Raw genomic sequence first — 19632 nt, 5'->3', positions numbered from 1 at the left:
CAGCAAATGGTGCTGGGAAAACTGGATTTCCACGTGCAGAAGCATGAAGCAAGACCCCTACCTTACACCTTACACAAAAATCCACTCAACGTGGATTAAAGATCTAAATCTACAACCCAACACCACCAAATTATTAGAGAACATTGGAAAAACCCTGCAAGATATTGGCACAGGCAAGACTTATTAGAAAAGACCCTGGAGGCACAAGCAGTCAAAGCCAAAATTAACAATTGGGATTACATTAAATTGAGAAGTTTCTGTACTTCAAAAGAAACAGTCAGGAAAATGAAGAGGCAACCAACAGAATGGGAGAAAATATATGTAAATTAGGCAACTGATAAAGGATTAATAACTGGAATCTATAAAGAGAACAAGAAACTCCACAACAACAAAACTAACAACCCACTTAAGAGATGGGCCTAGGACCTCAATAGATATTTTTCAAGAGAGGAAATCCAAATGGCCAACAGACACATGAAAAAATGTTCAGGATCACTAGCCAAATGTAAATCAAAACCACAATGAGGTCTCACCTCACCTCAGTTAGAATGGCTCACATTCAGAAATCTACCAACAACAGATGCTGGCAAGGATGTGGGGAAAAGGAACACTAACCCACTGTTGGTGGGAATGCAAACTGGTAAAGCCACTATGGAAGTCAGTCTGGAGATTCCTCAGAAACCTGAATATAACCCTGCCATACAACCCAACCATCCCACTCCTTGGAATTTACCCAAGGGAAATTAAATTGGCACATAAAAGAGCTGTCTGCACCTCCATGTTTCTTGCAGCTCAATTCACAATAGCTAAGACATGGAATCAACCTAAATGCCCATGAACAGTAGACTGGATAAAGAAATTATGGGATATGTACTCTATAGAATACTACACAGCAGTAAAAAAAAATGAAATCTGGTCCTTTGCAACAAGATGGATACAACTGGAAAACATCATACTGAATGAAATAAGCCAGATCCGAAAGGACAAATATCATATGTTCTCCCTGATTTGTGACAACTAACTGAGCACCTAAAAGGAAACCTGTAGAAGTGAAACAGACACTATGAGAAACAGTGACTTGATCAGCCCTTGTCTTGACTGTCAAGGAACAACTTACTATTTTATTCTTTTTAGTATTTTCTTTTACTACTTAATACAGCTGATTGAAATCTTTAATTAACACACAATTATTCTTAGGTGCTTAAATTTAACTGAAAATTGATCCCTGTTAAAAATAAGAGTGGGAATAAGAGAGAGAGGAGATGTACATTTTGGTACATGCCCACTCAGACTTACCCCTTATGGTAGAGCTAGAAATGTGCCCTTGGACTCCAAATCCCATTAAGTTGGCAGATACCAATGCCATCTTACTAGTTAAAGTGATAAGTTTAAGTTCATAATAGATCATAAAGATAGGATTAAAATGTCAAAAAAGAAAAAGAAATTTCCATCTTATAAAAAAAAAGTTTCCTGAAAATACTTGCTCCCTATCAAGATTTGTGTGATTTAGTTTATGATCAGCAGATTCTCATTTTGACTCCTTGTATTTATCTGTTTTGCTGACACATCTGTAGTGGGTTGTAAAGGGTGATAAGTTGTCCCAGGCGAGGTACTGGCCACCTAAGTAGGATAAACAAATGCTTTTGTGGTTATAATGGTTTCAGAGCTGAGAGTTGTAATTATTACCTGATGGGGTTATCTTTTCACGCAGGTTAAAGGGTACAGAAGTATTTTTATGTAACTTGTATATGTATACAGCATGAAGCTAAATCTTGCAAAGACTGCCAAAGTGTCTGTCCATTCTGTCTTCTAAGGACTTTGCCAGATGGGCCAGTTCTATGTGGTGATGCTAAGGACAAAACCATTGTTGTACACAACATTTGCAATATTTTTCATAGCCTCTAGGGCAGGGATGACTTAGTGATTACTAGAAATACCATAGTCATTAACTGAGACAGAAAGAAGTACCAAAACAGATGGCATGTTTAGAACTGACATTCTGGTGACAGTGTGTGATACAGTGGGTAAGCGGACACCTGCAATCCCTGTATTGAATATGAGTGCCAGTTCAAGACTCAGATGCTCCACTTCTGATCCAATTCTCTGAAAATATGCCTAGGAAGGCAGCGAAAATGGTCAGACTGCTTTAGGACCCTGCCACACCAATCGGAGGCTAAAATGGAATCCAAAGACCCTGACTTCAGCCTGGCTCAGCCCTGGCCATTGCAGAAATATGAGGGGTGAAAAGTATGAAAGATTTCTCTCTCTCTCTCTCTCTCTCTCTTTCATGTGCAATTCTGCTTTTCAAATTAATAAGTATATTTTTAAAGTAAAAGTATAAGATATTGTATGATTTGTATTCTAGGACTATTTTCCAGAAACAGAAAATAAGGATCATTTTTATCATATTTAGGGCTGTATCTCTACCCATGCCAAAGGCATCATGGATTTTTTTTATAGCTTTCCATTAAGAATCTTCAAAGAGTACTAATTTGTCCTCTGTATAAATCCAGAGTCCCTGTTGCCTTGCTCCCTGTTCAGTTGTCATCATTCATTCATTCATTCATTCATCAAGGGGGTAATTGGGCTGAGGAGGAATCCCTGGGACTGGGAAAATAAAGATACTGGATAGTATGGATTTTTTGTTATTCTTTTTTTTAACTTTTATTTAATGAATATAAATTGCCAATGTACAGCTTATGGATTACAATGGCTTCCCCCTCCCATAACTTCCCTCCCACCCACAACCCTCCCCTCTCCCACTCCCTCTCTTTATATACAGAAGATCAATTTAGTATATATTAAGTAAAGATTTCAACAGTTTGCACCCACATAGAAACACAAAGTGAAACATACTGTTTGAGTACTAGTTATAGCATTAAATCACAATGTACAACACATTAAGGACAGAGATCCTACATGATATTTTTTTAAAAATTGATTAATTTTCTATGTAATTTCCAATTTAACACCAAGTTTTTTTTTTTTACATTTTCAATTATCTTTATATACGGAAGATCGATTCAGTATATACTAAGTAAAGATTTCATCAGTTTGCACCCACACAGAAACACAAAATGTAAAAATACTGTTTCAGTACTAGTTATAGCATTACTTCACATTGGACAACACATTAAGGACAGATCCCACATGAGACGTAAGTACACAGTGACTCCTGTTGCTGACTTAACAGGAGATGGGAGGGGTGCGAGTGGGAGGGAAGTTATGGGGGGGAAAGCCATTGTAATCCATAAACTGTACTTTGGAAATTTATATTCACTAAATAAAAGTTTTAAAAAAAATAGAACTTGGACATGATCAGGTAACCCCACTACTTGGTATCTATCCAAAGAAAAGAAATCAGTATGTTGAAGAGATATCTGTATTCCCCTGTTTACTGTAACAACCTTAGTGTCCATCCATGGATGAATAGATGAAGAAAATATGATATCTATCAACCAACCAACTGATTAATCCATTGGATAATAGGTACAATGGGATGCTATTTAGTCTTTAAAAATTAAGAAGGCATTGTCATTTATAAAACCGTAGGTGAATTGATTGGACACCATGTTAAATGAACCAATCCAAGCACCAAAAGACAAACATTGCATGAGCTCATGTATATGTGAAAACTGAAACACGTGGAACTCATAGACACAAAGAGGAGAATGACGTTTGCTAGGGGCTGACAGGAGGAGGAACAAGGGAGACTCTGTTTAAGGGCACAAAGTCTCAGTTATGCAAGATGAGTTCATTCTGAAGACCTAACCTACAGCGTGATGACTATAATGCATAATACCAAACTGTATACTTCAAATTTGCTACAGTTATAGACCTTAATTCTGTCCTTAATGTGCTGTACTATGTGAATTAATGGTATAACTAGCACTCAAACAGTACTTTACACTTTGTGTTTCTGTGTGGGTGCAAACTGTTGAAATCTTTAGTATATACTAAATTGATCTTCTGTATATAAAGATAATTGAAAATGAATCTTGATGAAGAATGGGATGGGAGAGTGAGTGGAAGATGGGATGGTTGTGAGTGGGAGGGAGGTTATTGGGGGAAAACCTGCTATAATCCAAAAGTTGTACTTTGGAAATTTATATTTATTAATAAAAGTTAAAAAAACAAAAAATGAAATAGTGAAATGGCTTTTATTCCTCAATTTGTTAATGTGATGTGTCACATTTATTTATTTGCAAATATTGCATACCAGGGATAAATCTCACTTGGCCCAGGTGAACAATCTTTCTGATGTATTTCTGTAATCTATTAGCTAATATTTTGCATCTATGTTCATCAGTGATATTGATCTATAGTTCTCTTTCATTGTAGCATTTTCTGGTTTTGTAAGTAAGTGATGCTGCCTTTACAGAAAGAGTTTGGAAGGATGCCTTCCTTTTCTACTGTTTTAAATATCTTGAGAAGAATTGGAATTAGTTCTTTAAAAGTCTGGTAGGATTCAACAGTGAGGCCATTGGTCCTGGGTTTTTCTTTGTCAGGAGGGTCTTGATTTCTGGTTCAGTCTCTGTCTTGGTCACTGGTCTGCTTAGGTTTTCTATATCTTCATGACTCAAATTTCTAAGCAGTTTATTTAAGATATACAAATTTCATGTATTAAATATATACAGATTTAGGAACATAGTGATACTTCCCACCTGACCCTATTCTGCCCATCCTTCCAACCTTCTTTCTCCTCCCTCTCCTATTCCCACTCTGAATTTTCACAAAGATATATTTTCATTTTTCTTTACTCTTAAGATTAATGCTACTCTAAGTAAAGACTTCAACAGGTAATATGAAGAAAAAAAACCCACTGTTCCTCAGTGGTAGAGACAAGGACTGTAAGTGATCGTCAAGTCTCCAATACACACATTTTACATACTCAATTAGTAACCACAGATTTGGAAAAACATATGGTATCTTCTTTTAGAACCTGGCTTACTTAACTAAGTATAAACATTTCCAGTTGCACCCATTTTGTTGCAAAAGACAGGATTTCATTTCTTTTTTTTTCATTTATTAAACTTTTATTTAATGAATATAAATTTCCAAAGTACAGCTTATGGGTTACAATGGCTTCCCCCCTCCCATAACTTCCCTCCCACCCGCAACCCTCCCCTTTCCCACTCCCTCTCCCCTTCCATTCACATCAAGATTCATTTTCAATTTTCTTTATATACAGAAGATCAGTTTAGTATATATTAGGTAACTATTTCAACAGTTTGCCCTATATAGACACACAAAGTGAAAAAACTACCGTTGGAGTACTAGTTATAGCATTAAATAACAGTTTACAGCACATTAAAGACAGAGATCCTACATAATTTTTTTTCAAATTAATTAATTTTCTATGCCATTTCCAATTTAACACCAGGTTTTTTTTTTCATTTCCAATTCTCTTTATGTACAGAAGATCAATTCAGTATATAATTAGTAAAGATCTCATCAGTTTGTACCCACGCAGAAACACAAAGTATAAAAATACTGTTTCAGTACTAGTTATAGCATCACTTCACATTAGACAACACATTAAGGACAGATCCCACATGGGGTGTAAGTACACAGTGACTCCTGTTGCTGACTTAACAATTTGACACTCCTGTTCATGGCGTCAGTAATCTCCCTAGGCTCTAGTCATGAGTTGCCAAGGCTATGGAAGCCTTTAGGGTTTGCTGACTTTGATCTTATTCCGATAGGGTCATAGTCAAAGTGGAAGTTCTCTCCTCCCTTCGGAGAAAGGTACCTCCTTCTTTGATGGCCCCATTCTTTCCACTGGGATCTCACTCACAGAGATCTTTCATTTAGGTCTTTTTTTTCCCATGGTATCTTGGCTTTCCATGCCTACAATACTCTCATGGGCTTTTCAGCCAGATCCGAATGCCTTAAGGGCTGATTCTGAGGCCAGAGTGTTGTTTAGGACATCTGCCATCCTATGAGTCTGCTGTGTATCCCGCTTCCCATGTTGGATCCTTCTCTCCCTTTTTGATTCTATCAGTTAGTATTAGCAGACACTTGTCTTGATTGTGTGATCCCTTTGACTCTTAGACCTATTAGAGCCATCAATTATAAGCTGAAATTGATCACTTGGACTAGTGAGATGGCATTGGTACATGCCACCTTGATGGGATTGTATTGGAATCCCCTGGCACATTTCTAACTCCACCGTTTGCAGCAAGTCCGATTGAGCATGTCCCAAATTGTACATCTCCTCCCTCTCTTTTTCCACTCTTAAATTTAACAGGGATCACTTTTCAGTTAAAATTTAAACACCTAAGAATAATTGTGTGTTAATTACAGAGTTCAACCACTAGGATTTCATTTCTTATTACCACCGAACATTATTTCATAGTGTGCGTGTGTGTGTGTATACACATGCATATATATATGTGTGTGTATATATATATATATATAATCAAAATTTCTTTATCCATTCATCAGTTGATGGATGTCTAGGTTGATTCCATATCTTAACTATTGTGACTTGAGTTCAATGACCATAGGAATACAGATCACTCTTTCATATGCTGATTTCATTTCTATGAGGTAAATTCTCAGAAGTGGGTTTGCTGGGTCATATGGTAGGTCTATATTCAGATTTCTGAGGTATCTCCATACTGTCTCCCACAATGGTTGCACCAGTTACATTCCCACCAACAGTTGATTAGGGTACATCTTTTCCCACATCCTTGCCAGAATCAATTGTTTGCTGATTTCTGTATAAGTGCCTTGCTAACTGGGATAAGGTGACACTTCATCGTGGTTTTGATTTGGCTCCAAAGCTAAATACTAATCATGTGCACATTGTTCATTCAGATCATGTGCTGCCAGAGTTGTTACACAGACAGTGTGCATTGCTGCTTGGACACCATAAATGTCAAGCCCAGCAGAGAGGACTCAAATGGTTCATGTCCCCAGGTGGATCAGATTATTTCTTATCACAGTGTGAGGAGTCCTTAGTCTGCCTAATTTAATCCCTGCTGTGTTTATTTGATTCTCAGCTGGTATTCATGCCTTATTTCTTTAGTAGCTACACAAAATACCTTGGGGCACTACAGTCAGCCTCTGGGTTTGACACAGCATTTTGCTATTAGGTTTAGGAATCACTGGTGGGCTCATTGTGTTGGCCAATATGTACAGAATGCCTAACCACAACAGCTCCAAGCCACTCCTGCTGACGTGATGTCTAACAGATATGTTACTGTGGGCAATCTCAGTAGTTACCCGAGCCCAGGCACATTTCTCCCCACCCCCGCTAATCAGGTAAACAACTCCGGGATGCAACCCAGGCTCATTAAGCACACCTGGGAAGCTATGTGACACTCAAGCTGATTGGATAGTCATATTGGCTCCAGTGTTCGTTCTGCCCTATGGTCAGCGTTCCCTAGAATTGGTTACACCTGTTTTACCTCCCCTTTATTATGCATATGCTTGTGAATAAACATGGACATGTTCATGGAAGCCTGTCCTCCGTGTCTTTGCCTTGCTCATCCCTGACCGTGTGGCTTAGCAGGACTAAGCAGCATGTTATCAGTATTGTCTTGTTGGACAGTGCAGATTTGCCATTTTTAGTAACTAATAAACATTAATTTTTTCATACATAGGTTTTCCTAAAGAGGTTTTTCCCGATCTTTCATTTGGACTCTCTTTTGAAGTAAGTCTTTGCTAAAGTGGAATCACCTTCGTGCACAAAGTTATGACACTTATGTGTGTTATCATTTGTATAATCATCTTTTGAGTCTTTTCAAGCTTGCACTTCTATTGCTGCTCTGAGCTCTATCTGTAAGTCAGAAAAACTGATGACATTTCAACATGTTAAAAACCACATACGATCTCAGTCAATATCATGGGCAGGGGAGAACAACAGATTTTAAGAGCAGCTGCAAGGAAATGGAATGTGAGGATTCAGTTTGACAGGATTGTGGCCTTTTTTGAAGGAACTGCCATATTATTCTTCAAGTAAACATGAGGGATATCCCAAGCCCAGTGGATAAACAACATTGTTAAGATAGCCTTCTACTCTTGTCTGATAACTAATATCTTTTATTATTGGTAATATTTCTTGGAATGTCCATGTTCAATCCAACCAACTAAAGGGCAAGTATTTTATAAACTTTTTTTTCTGGCTCTTAACCTGGACACATGTCTGTCTTATGTCACCTTCTATCATGCTATTGTTTACAATCTGTCCTCCCCAAATAAATTATCCTCTATGTAACCTGGATGTACCCTCTTTCTTCTGTTTCATGGCACCATTCACCTTTGCTGGCCTGTTCTTATACAACGGTATCATGCTATTACAATTGACAACAAACATTTTGGCTATGCCAAAAGTGACTAGAGAATTGCATATATTGTATGTTTCATTCAAGACCTTCAGCTCTTTATGGAAAGCCAAGATATCATGGGAAAAAAAAAGACCTAAATGAAAGATCTCTGTGAGTGAGATCCCAGTGGAAAGAACGGGGCCATCAAAGAAGGAGATACCCTTCTCCGAAGGGAGGAGAGAAGCTCCACTTTGACTATGACCCTATCGGAATAAGATCAAAGTCAGCGAACCCTAAAGGCTTCCATAGCCTTGGCAACTCATGACTAGAGCCTAGGGAGATTACTGACGCCATGAATAGGAGTGTCAAATTGTTAAATCAGCAACAGGAGTCACTGTGTACTTACACCCCATGTGGGATCTGTCCCTAATGTGTCGTCTAAAGCGAAGTGATGCTATAACTAGTACTGAAACAGTATTTTTATACTATGTGTTTCTGTGTGGGCACAAACTGATGAGGTCTTTACTAATTATATACCGAATTGATCTTCTGTACATAAAGAGAATTGGAAATGAAAAAAAAAAACAACCTGGTGTTAAAATGGAAATGGCATAGAAAATTAATTAATTTGAAAAAAAAATTATGTAGGATCTCTGTCTTTAATGTGCTGTACATTGCTATTTAATGCTATAATTAGTAATCCAATGGTAGTTTATTCACTTTACGTTGCTATGTGGGCAAAATGTTGAAATCTTTACCTAATATATACTAAACTGATCTTCTGTATATAAAGAGAATTGAAAATGAATCTTTACATGAATGGAAGGGGAGAGGGAGCGGGAAAGGGGAGGGTTGCGGGCGGGAGGGAAGTTATGGGAGGGGGGAAGCCATTGTAACCCATAAGCTATACTTTGGAAATTTATATTCATTAAATAAAAGTTTAATAAAAAAAAGAAAGTAATTTCAGAATATTATAAATTTTTTTTCAGAGGCAGCCTTGTGGCATAGGAGACTAAGCCATAGCCTGTGATTCCAGCATTCTGTATGGGCACTGATTCATGTTGAGGCTACTCTTCTTCAATCTACTTCCCTGCTAATGGCATGGAGAATTCAGTGTAAAATGGCCCAGGAGCTTGGGCCCTACCAACCACATGGAAGACCCAGATGAAGCTCCTGGTTCCTGGTTTCAGCCTGGCTCAGCCCTAGGCATTGCAGCCATCTGGGGAATGAACCAGTGCATGGAAAACCACTTGGCCTCTCCCTCTTTCTCTGTAATTCTGGCTTTCAAACAGATGAATAAAATCTGTTTTAAAAATATAGTATTGCTCAAAAAAATAAAACAAATTCATGATATAAAATGTATTTTAAGACTATTTTCTCCCTTTACTTGATATATCAAGAGCCTTTGAATGAGAATTGATATATCTTATTTTAAAAAAATCTTATTCAAAAGTCTTCATAACATAATTTCAGACAATAATAACAATAACATAGAAGCTATACAAGCAAGTATTTTTTATTTTCCTCAATCTGATGAGAAGGAAATGCATTGTTGTGCCTTCAGAGGACAAGATACTTTCCATGACACCTGCTGAAAGACATGGCCTTCTTCCATGGAAATAAAAGATGTGAGCACATTATTTTTCAGACTATTTATGTGATATTAACACCCAGTTATATTGCTCCATTGATACATCCTTAGAGTATGTGATTAAGCAAAGACATTGAAGGGAATGCAAATCAAAACTACAAAGATATAGCAGTTTGCATCCACTAACATGCATGGCTCTATAAAGCAAGGGCTTGTCACGATGCAAAGAACTTGGATGTGCCAGGTCTTCTCAGGGAATGCAAATGACTCAAATGTTGCATCTAACATTCAGTCTTCATCAACAGCTCTGCAAGTTCTATTTTCCTTTCTTACATTAGAGTTTCCAAGAACTCATAAGTTAGAGGCCATTGCCATAGGGAACAAAGAAAGAACTGAATGGCTACATGACAGGATTCTCACTCAGTAACAAACTCATCCAGCTCCGAGGGGAGAGAGCATAATATGACTCCTTTGTCTTCATTCCAAACAGGAGGCTCCTTCTTCCCTTTTCATTGAAGTGTTTACTAAATTACTTGAAGCCTCCAGGACACATATTTAATAAGATGACAAGACTTTATCATCCAACAATTTGAATTTTTATCAACCATCTGTTTTGTTTATATAATTGGCCTCCAATTGTGCCACTTGAGAATGGTTTATGGAAACAAGTTGGCTAATATCATGAATATCTGCTAACTATAAGTAATAGCCTTGACTCTTTGACTATACCCTAATAGCCAAGGAGTCAAAGTCACGGAAGTCCCCTTGTTAGTCCTTGTTGCACCTGAAACAACTAAATTTCTTTCTTCTCTGAATGGGTTTGACTTTACATACAGTTCAGGGAGATGCCTAAGGACATTGTCCATTGCCCCTTGATTTCCCTTGCTCCTACACACACACACACACACACACACACATAGCCTGACATTTTCCATTCAGGAAATGTAATCTATTCTCTGGCACTCTAAGGGAAGTATCTTTAGTCTCAAATATTTGAGAGACCCTTACCATTTTCCCAGTTTATGTTCTAATATTATTCATATCTATGTAAAGGCACATTGCATTAGAGAATAAGCACATGCTAAACAATAAGTGTTTGACTTGATAAATCAATCAGGGAAGATTTTGAAGATGTTTTAAAAACTAAAACATAAAATTAGAAGAAGCAGCATGAAATACACTTAAAATACCATTTTTAAGTTACTTTCACATTTTTTATGTCATATACAATGCTGTTTTGGATATTCTTAGATTAAACTTCTTTCTGAAAAAGTTCTGATAGTTGAAGTTCAACAATGTAAGAAATAGCTTTATTAAAGATTTATTTATTTATTTGATATGCAGAGTTACAGATGGAGAGATAGAGAGGCAGAGAGAGATCTTCCATCCACTGGTTCATTCCACAAATGGTTGCAATAGCTATAGATGCAGCTGGGCTGATCTGAAGCCAGGAACCAGGATCTTCTTGGTCTCCCATGTGGAGGCAGGGGCCCAACCCCTGAGCCATCTCTCACTGCTTTTCCAGGCCATTGGAAGGGAGCTGGACTGGACAAAGAGCAGCCAGGACTCAAACTGGCTCTCAAATGAGATGCCAGCGCTGCAGGCAAAGGATTAACCTGTGACACCACAGAGCCAGCCCACAAAAATGTTTTGAAATGTAGTCTTACAGCTTGGGCTCATCAGTAAACTGGATGAATAAACCATTCATCATTTTCTCAAACACAATGATCTGAAAAGAAATGACAGCTCAACAGTAACAAAGATTAAGAAATGTGGCTGTATCACACAATGAGATGAATGCTGCAATTCAGATTATGGAGATGACAGTCAATCCCAGAACTTATTAGTCCTCATAGCAGGGACTGGGGTGACTCACCTCATTGTCTTCTGGGTGAAGCCAGACCCCAGGAAGATAAAGTGTCTTCTGAGGCCCAATACTCCAGTATCTCCCAAGATTCCTGCCATTGATGAATACAAATCCGTAATTCCAGTTCTAAAAAGATGAAAAGATGGAGACTTGAGAGCTAGGACCAGATGTGTACTGGCAAGGTAAACATAAGTTACTTAAGGAGGTATTAAATGATTTAGGTGTTCATAGCAAGGGGAGTGGAAGTGAGTTTAGAATTGGGAATGTTGTAGAACTTCTACCCAGCTGTCTAGGAAAGAAGAGAGAACAAAGAATAGGAATATACTGAGGGAAATCATACTATTATTCCTGCCATATGATATATAATTTTTTAAGAGCATGTGTCTGCACTCAAAATATGTATTAGGCAATGGAGACAAACACTGATGCTTACAACAACTATAAAAGCTGTAGTCTTTTTCACCAGCTTGTAATACAAAGAAAAGCATGGCACCTAGGAATAGAAGGGGAAAGGAAAGATAAACAGCCTGGTCGGTTTCCATGACAGACATCTGTTCTCTCAGGGAGAGTTTTTTCAGAAGCTGAGCTGGGATTTTCATAATCTCAAAAGTGTATGGAACAAAATTTGATGCCATGGAGCCACTTGTAGTTGCAGCTCTGTTGTAATAAGGTGCTTTGTAGCTCCTCTAGCCACCACTAGTGGTGGATGGTTCATCTTCCTGTCATGTATAGAAGACTTGTTACAAAAATAAGGGAGCTGATAGGAACAAAAGAAAAATCATGGAGAAAGACATGACATGTAATGATTAACCAATAGATAGTTGTAATAGCTCTGTGAGGATCAAAAAGAATAAAGTTTTGGGGCAATGAATAGTATTAGAGATAAAGTGAGCTATAGATAAAATGTTTAATTTAGCCAAAGTATATATGCTATGTGAAGGAAAGTTAGTCAAAATTTTAGATTCAAAATAAAAAAGAAAATGGAAAGAACAAAGGAGAAATAAACAACTCACAGTAATAGTAGAAAATGTTCACACAATCATTCGATAGTTAATAAACAATAAAACAAAGATATAAACATTTAAAACAGGAAGATTCATTAATTTCTACTAATTAACATAGATGAAACATTGACCTAACAAGTACAGAATTCATGTATTTCTGAGGTATAGATAAAAATATGTACAGGAATTCCAAGATGGCTGGAAATGGAAAAGACTGGCTGCTTTAGCAGGAAAAGAAGCTGGAGGAAATGCATTCCTAAGGAGGAGCAGGGAGAGATACCTGCAGTGGAAATTCTACAAAAGGAAGAGGGATGCCATGGATCCACGTGGAAGGTGAAGACATGCAGCAACAAGCACAGGAAGCACACATGACCCGACAGCCGAGAGGTGGATAGTCTGCTTTGGAGAGCAAGGTGAGGGCAGCCTGTAGCATGCGTGCCACTGGTGTTATTGCCAGAGGCAGAGCTTGGCAGACCATACCGAGTCCAGCCTGAACCACTAACAGGGAGCAAGGTATCTGCCTAATCCAGTGGAGAAAATGCACATTTCCTTCTCCTCATTCCCAAATAATGGCTCCCAGCACCATTTTGACACAATTAGTGGTTGTGGAGTCTCTTGTATGAGCATACGATCAAGGGATTTTACAAGAGGGGGGAAAAACACATTCCCCACTGACTTAATCTAAGTGGGCTTACAGGGGGATGGGCACTGACATAGGACTGTGAGCTACACCAACCTCTCAGCATATCACAGGATCTGGGGCTCAAACTACCAAGGTGGAGCACCCACAGTCAACTGACTCTGGGAACTCCTCTGCACTCTCCAAAGACAGGACAGGCTTGCAGGGCTGAGTGCCGAGTCTCTGGGCAATCACTGTCTGGTGCCAGAGGCTCAGAGCTCCATGAAGCCTGAGGTGGGTAATTGTAGAGGCACCCATGCTCACAAAGAGGACTGCACAGATCCTTGGTGTGGCTTATGCAGCAGCAGGGGTGAGTGCTTTGCTAATCCCAGGCATTAATCACTTGAAGAGAGATTGGGAGGGTGAGATTTTACCAACAGAGGTGATTATATCCTCCTGCCTGCTGACAATAGAGATCTACCATGCTTAACTTGGGTGTCAGCCCGGATACTCCAGCCTGGAGCAATGATCACAACCAGAACCCACTTCTGAGTATTACTGAAAGAGTAGATTCTCCACTAAGCCACAGAGGCATAGTTCAAAGATAAAATCCATCAGAGGGAAAACCAACAAATACTTGCACAAATGCCTAACATAAATGCAGAAATTCAAATTAATGATATATCAATACATCTCAGGGACCCAAGAAAACAACAAAACAAGCCCAAAGTTATTAGGAGGAAAGAAATAATTAAAATTATAGAAGAAATAAACAAAACTGAAACAGAAACATGAAAAATCAGTGAAATGAACAGCTGTTTTTCTGAAAAAATAAACTAAATTAATATATTATTGGGCCAAATAACCAAAAAAAGAGAAGACACAAATTAATAAAATCACCAGTGAAAGCAAAGATGTAACAAAGGGCACCACAAAAATAAAAAGAATCATCAGGAATTACCCCAAACAGCTATATGCCAACTGTAGGGAACATAGCTTCTGCTAAAGCATTCTCTGTGAGGACACACTCCTCCTGCACTCAAGATGGGGCCACAGAAACTTTTTAAGGATAGTAAATTACCTATTAAAAGAAGAGCATTGGGGGCCAGTGCTGTGGCGCAGTGGGTTAACGCCCTGGCCTGAAGTGCCAGCATCCCATATGGGCTTCGGTTCAAGACCTGGCTGCTTCACTTCCAATCCAGCTCTCTGCTATGGCCTGGGAAACAGTGGAAGATGGCCCAAGTCCTTGGGTCCCTGCACCCATGGGAGACCTGGAAGAAGCTCCTGACTCCTGGCTTCAGATTGGCGCAGTTCTGGCCGTTGCAGCTAACTGGGGAGTGAACCATCGGATGGAAGACCTCTCTCTCTCTCTCTCTCTCTCTCTCTCTCTCTCTCTCTCTCTCTCTCTCCCTATATATATATATATATGTATGTATATATATATATATATATATATATATATCTTTCTGCCTCTCGTCTCTCTGTGTAACTCTGATTTTCAAATAAATAAATAAATAAGTCTTTAAAAAAAAGAGCATTGAATTCTCATGAGGAACCTTGGCTCCCATGAGGACATGCAGTGCTTTCCCAGACTTGCTTATCTAGTCAACAGATAAGTAACCAGATAACTAACCAGACTTGCTTATCTAGTAAACCAAGGTGCCCTACCAATGTCTTGACAATCCTGTTCTGAAGATTATCAAGTAATGTTACAAGTTATCTTAGAGTTATGTGAGCACACATATGCACTATACAAATGGCTGATGTAATCCTTGTCAATAAGAGACGCAAACTAGGACTTGGCAGTGGTACTCTCCGGAGGAAGAGTCCCCTTGTCCTGTCTCTCCTATCACTTGCAACTCTTCCAATAGCCAACAAATTGGAAACTCTACAAGAAGTGTTCAGATTCCTGGAGACATACAACCTGCCAAAGTTTAGTCATGAAGACATAGAAAACCTGAACAGTTCATTAATCAAGATGGAGATTGAATAAGTAATAACAGCCTTCCAACAAAGAAAAACTGGCACCTAGTTACAATAGAGCTCCAGCTACAGTGCACATTATTTATCAAGGCTCCACAACATGAAATATTGCCCCCTGTGTTTTGAGAATGTGAAATCAGAATATAAAAGAGTTATCTGTATCCTTGTGTTTATTGCAGCTCAATTCACAATAGATAGGACATGGAATCAACCAAGATGTCCATCATCCAATGACTGGATTAATAATTTGTGATATATATATGGAATATATATATATATGTGTACATTTGGAGTATATATATATTCAATGATTATTTGTAGCCCTTTTCTCTACAGTTGAGGAACAGTTTTTTTTTCTCATTATATGTTAAAATCTTTACTCAGTTTAGTGTTAACCTCATGAGTATTGAGTAAAGTAAAATTAGATCATTGTAAACTTAAGAGAGGAAGGAGGAGGAGGGATGGATACGTGGGTAGAAGGGAGTATAGGGTGGGAAGTTCACTATGGTCCTAAATCTGTACCTAGGAAATACATGAAATTTGTTTACCTTAAATAAAAAAATTAAAATTTAAAAAATTTAGAAGATTACCTTATGTTGAAATAAACAAATTTTTACATATTTGAAAATTCTCAGATCACACTGTAATTAAACATGAAATTAATAAAACAAGAAAATTTTAAAAAATATTCAAATTCTTAAAAATTATGAAAAGTGAGATGGCATTGGTCACTAGTCCAAGTGATCAATTTCAGCTCACAATTGATGGCTCTGATAGGTCTAAGAGTCAAAGGGATCACACAAACAAGACTAGTGTCTGCTAATACTAACTGATAGAATCAAAAAGGGAGAGAAGGATCCAACATGGGAAGCGGGATACACAGCAGACTCATAGGATGGCAGATGTCCTAAACAACACTCTGACCTCAGAATCAGCCCTTAAGGCATTCGGATCTGGCTGAAGAGCCCATGAGAGTATTGTAGGCATGGAAAGCCAAGATACCATGGAAAAGAAAAAGAAGAAGAAGACCTAAATGAAAGATCTCTGTGAGTGAGATCCCAGTGGAAAGAACGGGGCCATCAAAGAAGGAGGTACGTTTCTCTGAAGGGAGGAGAGAACTTCCACTTTGACTATGACCCTATCGGAATAAGATCAAAGTCAGTGAACTCTAAAGGCTTTCTTAGCCCTGGCAACTCATGACTAGAGCCTAGGGATATTACTGACGCCATGAACAGGAGTGTCAAATTGTTAAGTCAGCAACAGAAGTCACTGTGTACTGACATCCCATGTGGGATCTGTCCTTAATGTGTTGTCTAATGTGCAGTGATGCTATAACTAGTACTGAAACAGTATTTTTACACTTTGTGTTTCTGTGTGGGTACAAACTGATGAGGTCTTTAGTAATTATATACTGAATCGATCTTCTGTATATAAAGATAATTGGAAATGAAAAAAAAACCTGGTGTTAAATTGGAAATGGCATAGAAAATTAATTAATTTGAAAAAAAAATTATGTAGGATCTCTGTCTTTAATGTGCTGTACACTCTTATGTAATGCTATAACTAGTACTCCAACAGTATTTTTTTCTCTTTGTGTTGCTATATGGGGCAAACTGTTGAAATAGTTACCTAATATATACTAAACGAATCTTCTGTATATAAAGAGAATTGAAAATGAATCTTGATGTGAATGGAAGGGGAGAGGGAGCGGGAAAGGGGAGGGTTGCGGGTGGGAGGGAAGTTATGGGAGGGGGGAAGCCATTGTAACCCATAAGCTGTACTTTGGAAATTTATATTCATTAAATAAAAGTTTAATAAATGAAAAAAAATTATGAAAAGTATCTCCATGTAACCCATAAATCAAATAATAAATCACATTATTAGTTAGAAAATATTTCAATTCATTATTAAATGTAAAATGCTGGAAAATTTGTGTGACATAAAATTATCAATAGTGTGCAGCCAAAACCTCATAGGCCAGAATGTAGTTGATTGCTTTAGTCAAAATGCTAAAAATATAGGGCAGGCAACCAGGAATACTATGCTCTCCTAAAGAGCTTTAAAAATGATAGAGTGGGGTGAACATTTGACCTAGTGATTAAGATTCCAATTAAGAAATCCGTAATACTTCTTACAGTGTCTGAATTCAATTCTTAGATCCAGCTCTGAATCCCAGCTTCCTGCCATTGCAGACTCTGGGAGGTGATACATGATAGCTCAAGTAGTTGAGGCCCTATAATTCACAGTGAAACTGTGGACTGAGTTCCTGGCTCCCAGCTTGGTTGTCAGTAATAACCTTGCACATTAGTGGATTATACTCCTCATTTTAAAGATTTAGACTAGGTATAACATTCTGGCACAACAGATTATGCCACTGCTTGTGACAGTAGCATTCCAAATTGAAATGCTAGTTTGGGTCTCAGCTGCTCTACTTCCAATTCTGCTTCCTACTAACGTACCTGACATCGCAGCAGATGATCTAACTACTGGGGCCCCTGCTGTCCATGTGGGAGAGCTGATGGAAGATCTCTATCTCTCTATCTCTCTCTCTATCTCTATCTCTCTCCTCTTCCCTCTCTCCCACCTTTCTTCTACCCTCTCCCTTCCTACTGCCATCTTTCTATACCTCTTTATTGCGCTGACTTTCAAATAAATAGATCAATCTTTTAAAACACTAAATACTCGGCCGGCGCCGCAGCTCATTAGGCTAATCCTCCGCCTTGCGCGCCGGCACACCAGGTTCTAGTCCTGGTTGGGGCACCGATCCTGTCCCGGTTGCCCTTCTTCCAGTCCAGCTCTCTGCTGTGGCCCGGGAGTGCAGTGGAGGATGGCCCAAGTGCTTGGGCCCTGCACCCCATGGGAGACCAGGAGAAGCACCTGGCTCCTGCCATCGGATCAGCGCGGTGCGCCGGCCGCAGTGCGCTACCGCGGCGGCCATTGGAGGGTGAACCAACAGCAAAGGAAGACCTTTCTCTCTGTCTCTCTCTCACTGTCCACTCTGCCTGTCAAAAAAAAAAAAATTCGTTCATAATAAAAAAAAATTTCATTATAAAAAAAAACACTAAATACTCACACTGGGTGAATCAATTTTAAAAATCAGTTATATGCACCTACAAGAAAACCTCCTTTGCAGTAAGAAAAAACATAGTGTAAAAGTGAAAAGACAAAAAAAGGATAGTCCATGCAAGTATAACCAAAACAGGACCAGGAGTAGCTAAACTAATATTAGACAAAGCAGATTTTATGTTAAAACTGTGAAGAGAAAACTGTCACCATAAAACAAAAGATCAACTCAACAAAAAGAAATAACAATTATAAATGTATATGTGCCTGCTACTAACCTACTCAATTTTGTAAACAAGTATTATTACAAATAAAAGTGAGAGGCAGACTCTAATATAACAGTAGGGGTGGGCCTAAACACACCATTTTCATCCACAGACAGATCATCCACACAAAAAGGAACAAAAACAACGAGAAACTAGGTAAACCAGACATGCAGCAAGAACAGACATGCAGCAAAACACCCAGCAGCTTGGATCCGGGGAGGAAGGTGCCTTCCCTGGCAAACTAGGTGAGATTGGACTCCATGGGGCCATGCCGCTGTTGATACAGCAGGAGGGAGAACTTAGTGGACTGCACCTCTTAGAGTCCCACCCAGATCCCTCAGAAGAGCAGGGCAACTGCTCACCCAGAGGCAGTGGTGGGGCGGGGTGGGAGGAATAGCAGTGGGTCTCTCTCCCTCCCCCTCTCCCTGCTACAACAGAGACCTGCAGACAGCAGCAGGAGTGCTGGTGCCACTTATGGACACAGGCAGGTAGCAGCCACCCAGCTCCTGTGCACACTTCCAGCAATTCCAGTTGCCCTCCTCTGTGAGCGGGGGCAACCACAGCAGCTCAAGAGAAATGGAGAAGGGCTTCACTGTGCCAGCTGCACATACCTGGCAACTGTAGGGGGAGCCATCCCTACAGAAAAGAAGTGCTGCCTGCAGGACTCCCGTACATGCCCAGCACAATAGTGAAATGAGCAAGGATGCGGCTGGCAAGTATTTTGCCTGCCTGCGGACCATAGATCTTAACAGAGAGAAAAACCCACATTCCCCACTGACATCAAATCTGGATGGGAGGACCAGACTTGATCCAGTGGGCTGGAACACACATGGACATGGGCTCTGGGAACACCTTAGTTTCCTTGTGGTCAGGACAGGCTAACAGGCTGGAGTGGCCCCACGGGCACTCCTTGACCCTGACAGCCCTGGGAGCCGAGACTGAGAAAACACTGTGACTGCAGGAGAG

The 19632-nt window shown here is 39.2% G+C and overlaps 1 protein-coding gene across 1 annotated transcript in view; it reads right to left on the bottom strand.

The window, feature by feature from the left end:
* Positions 1 to 11527: 11527 nt before the first annotated feature.
* LOC133763991 (beta-galactosidase-1-like protein 3) overlaps positions 11528 to 19632 on the bottom strand; it is a 91336-nt gene continuing 83231 nt past the window's right edge. Inside the window, exons 19-20 of the mRNA XM_062197656.1 lie at positions 11741 to 11857; positions 11528 to 11593 (exon numbers count right to left, since the gene is read on the bottom strand). Of these exons, the coding sequence (XP_062053640.1) occupies positions 11528 to 11593; positions 11741 to 11857 (183 nt within the window). The remainder of the gene's footprint in view (positions 11594 to 11740; positions 11858 to 19632) is intronic.

Source organism: Lepus europaeus, chromosome 7 (genome assembly GCF_033115175.1).
Source record: "Lepus europaeus isolate LE1 chromosome 7, mLepTim1.pri, whole genome shotgun sequence".
NCBI classification, from domain to species: Eukaryota; Metazoa; Chordata; class Mammalia; order Lagomorpha; family Leporidae; genus Lepus; species Lepus europaeus.
Note: the sequence above shows the minus strand (reverse complement) of the source record. Positions and strands in the feature narration are given on the sequence as shown.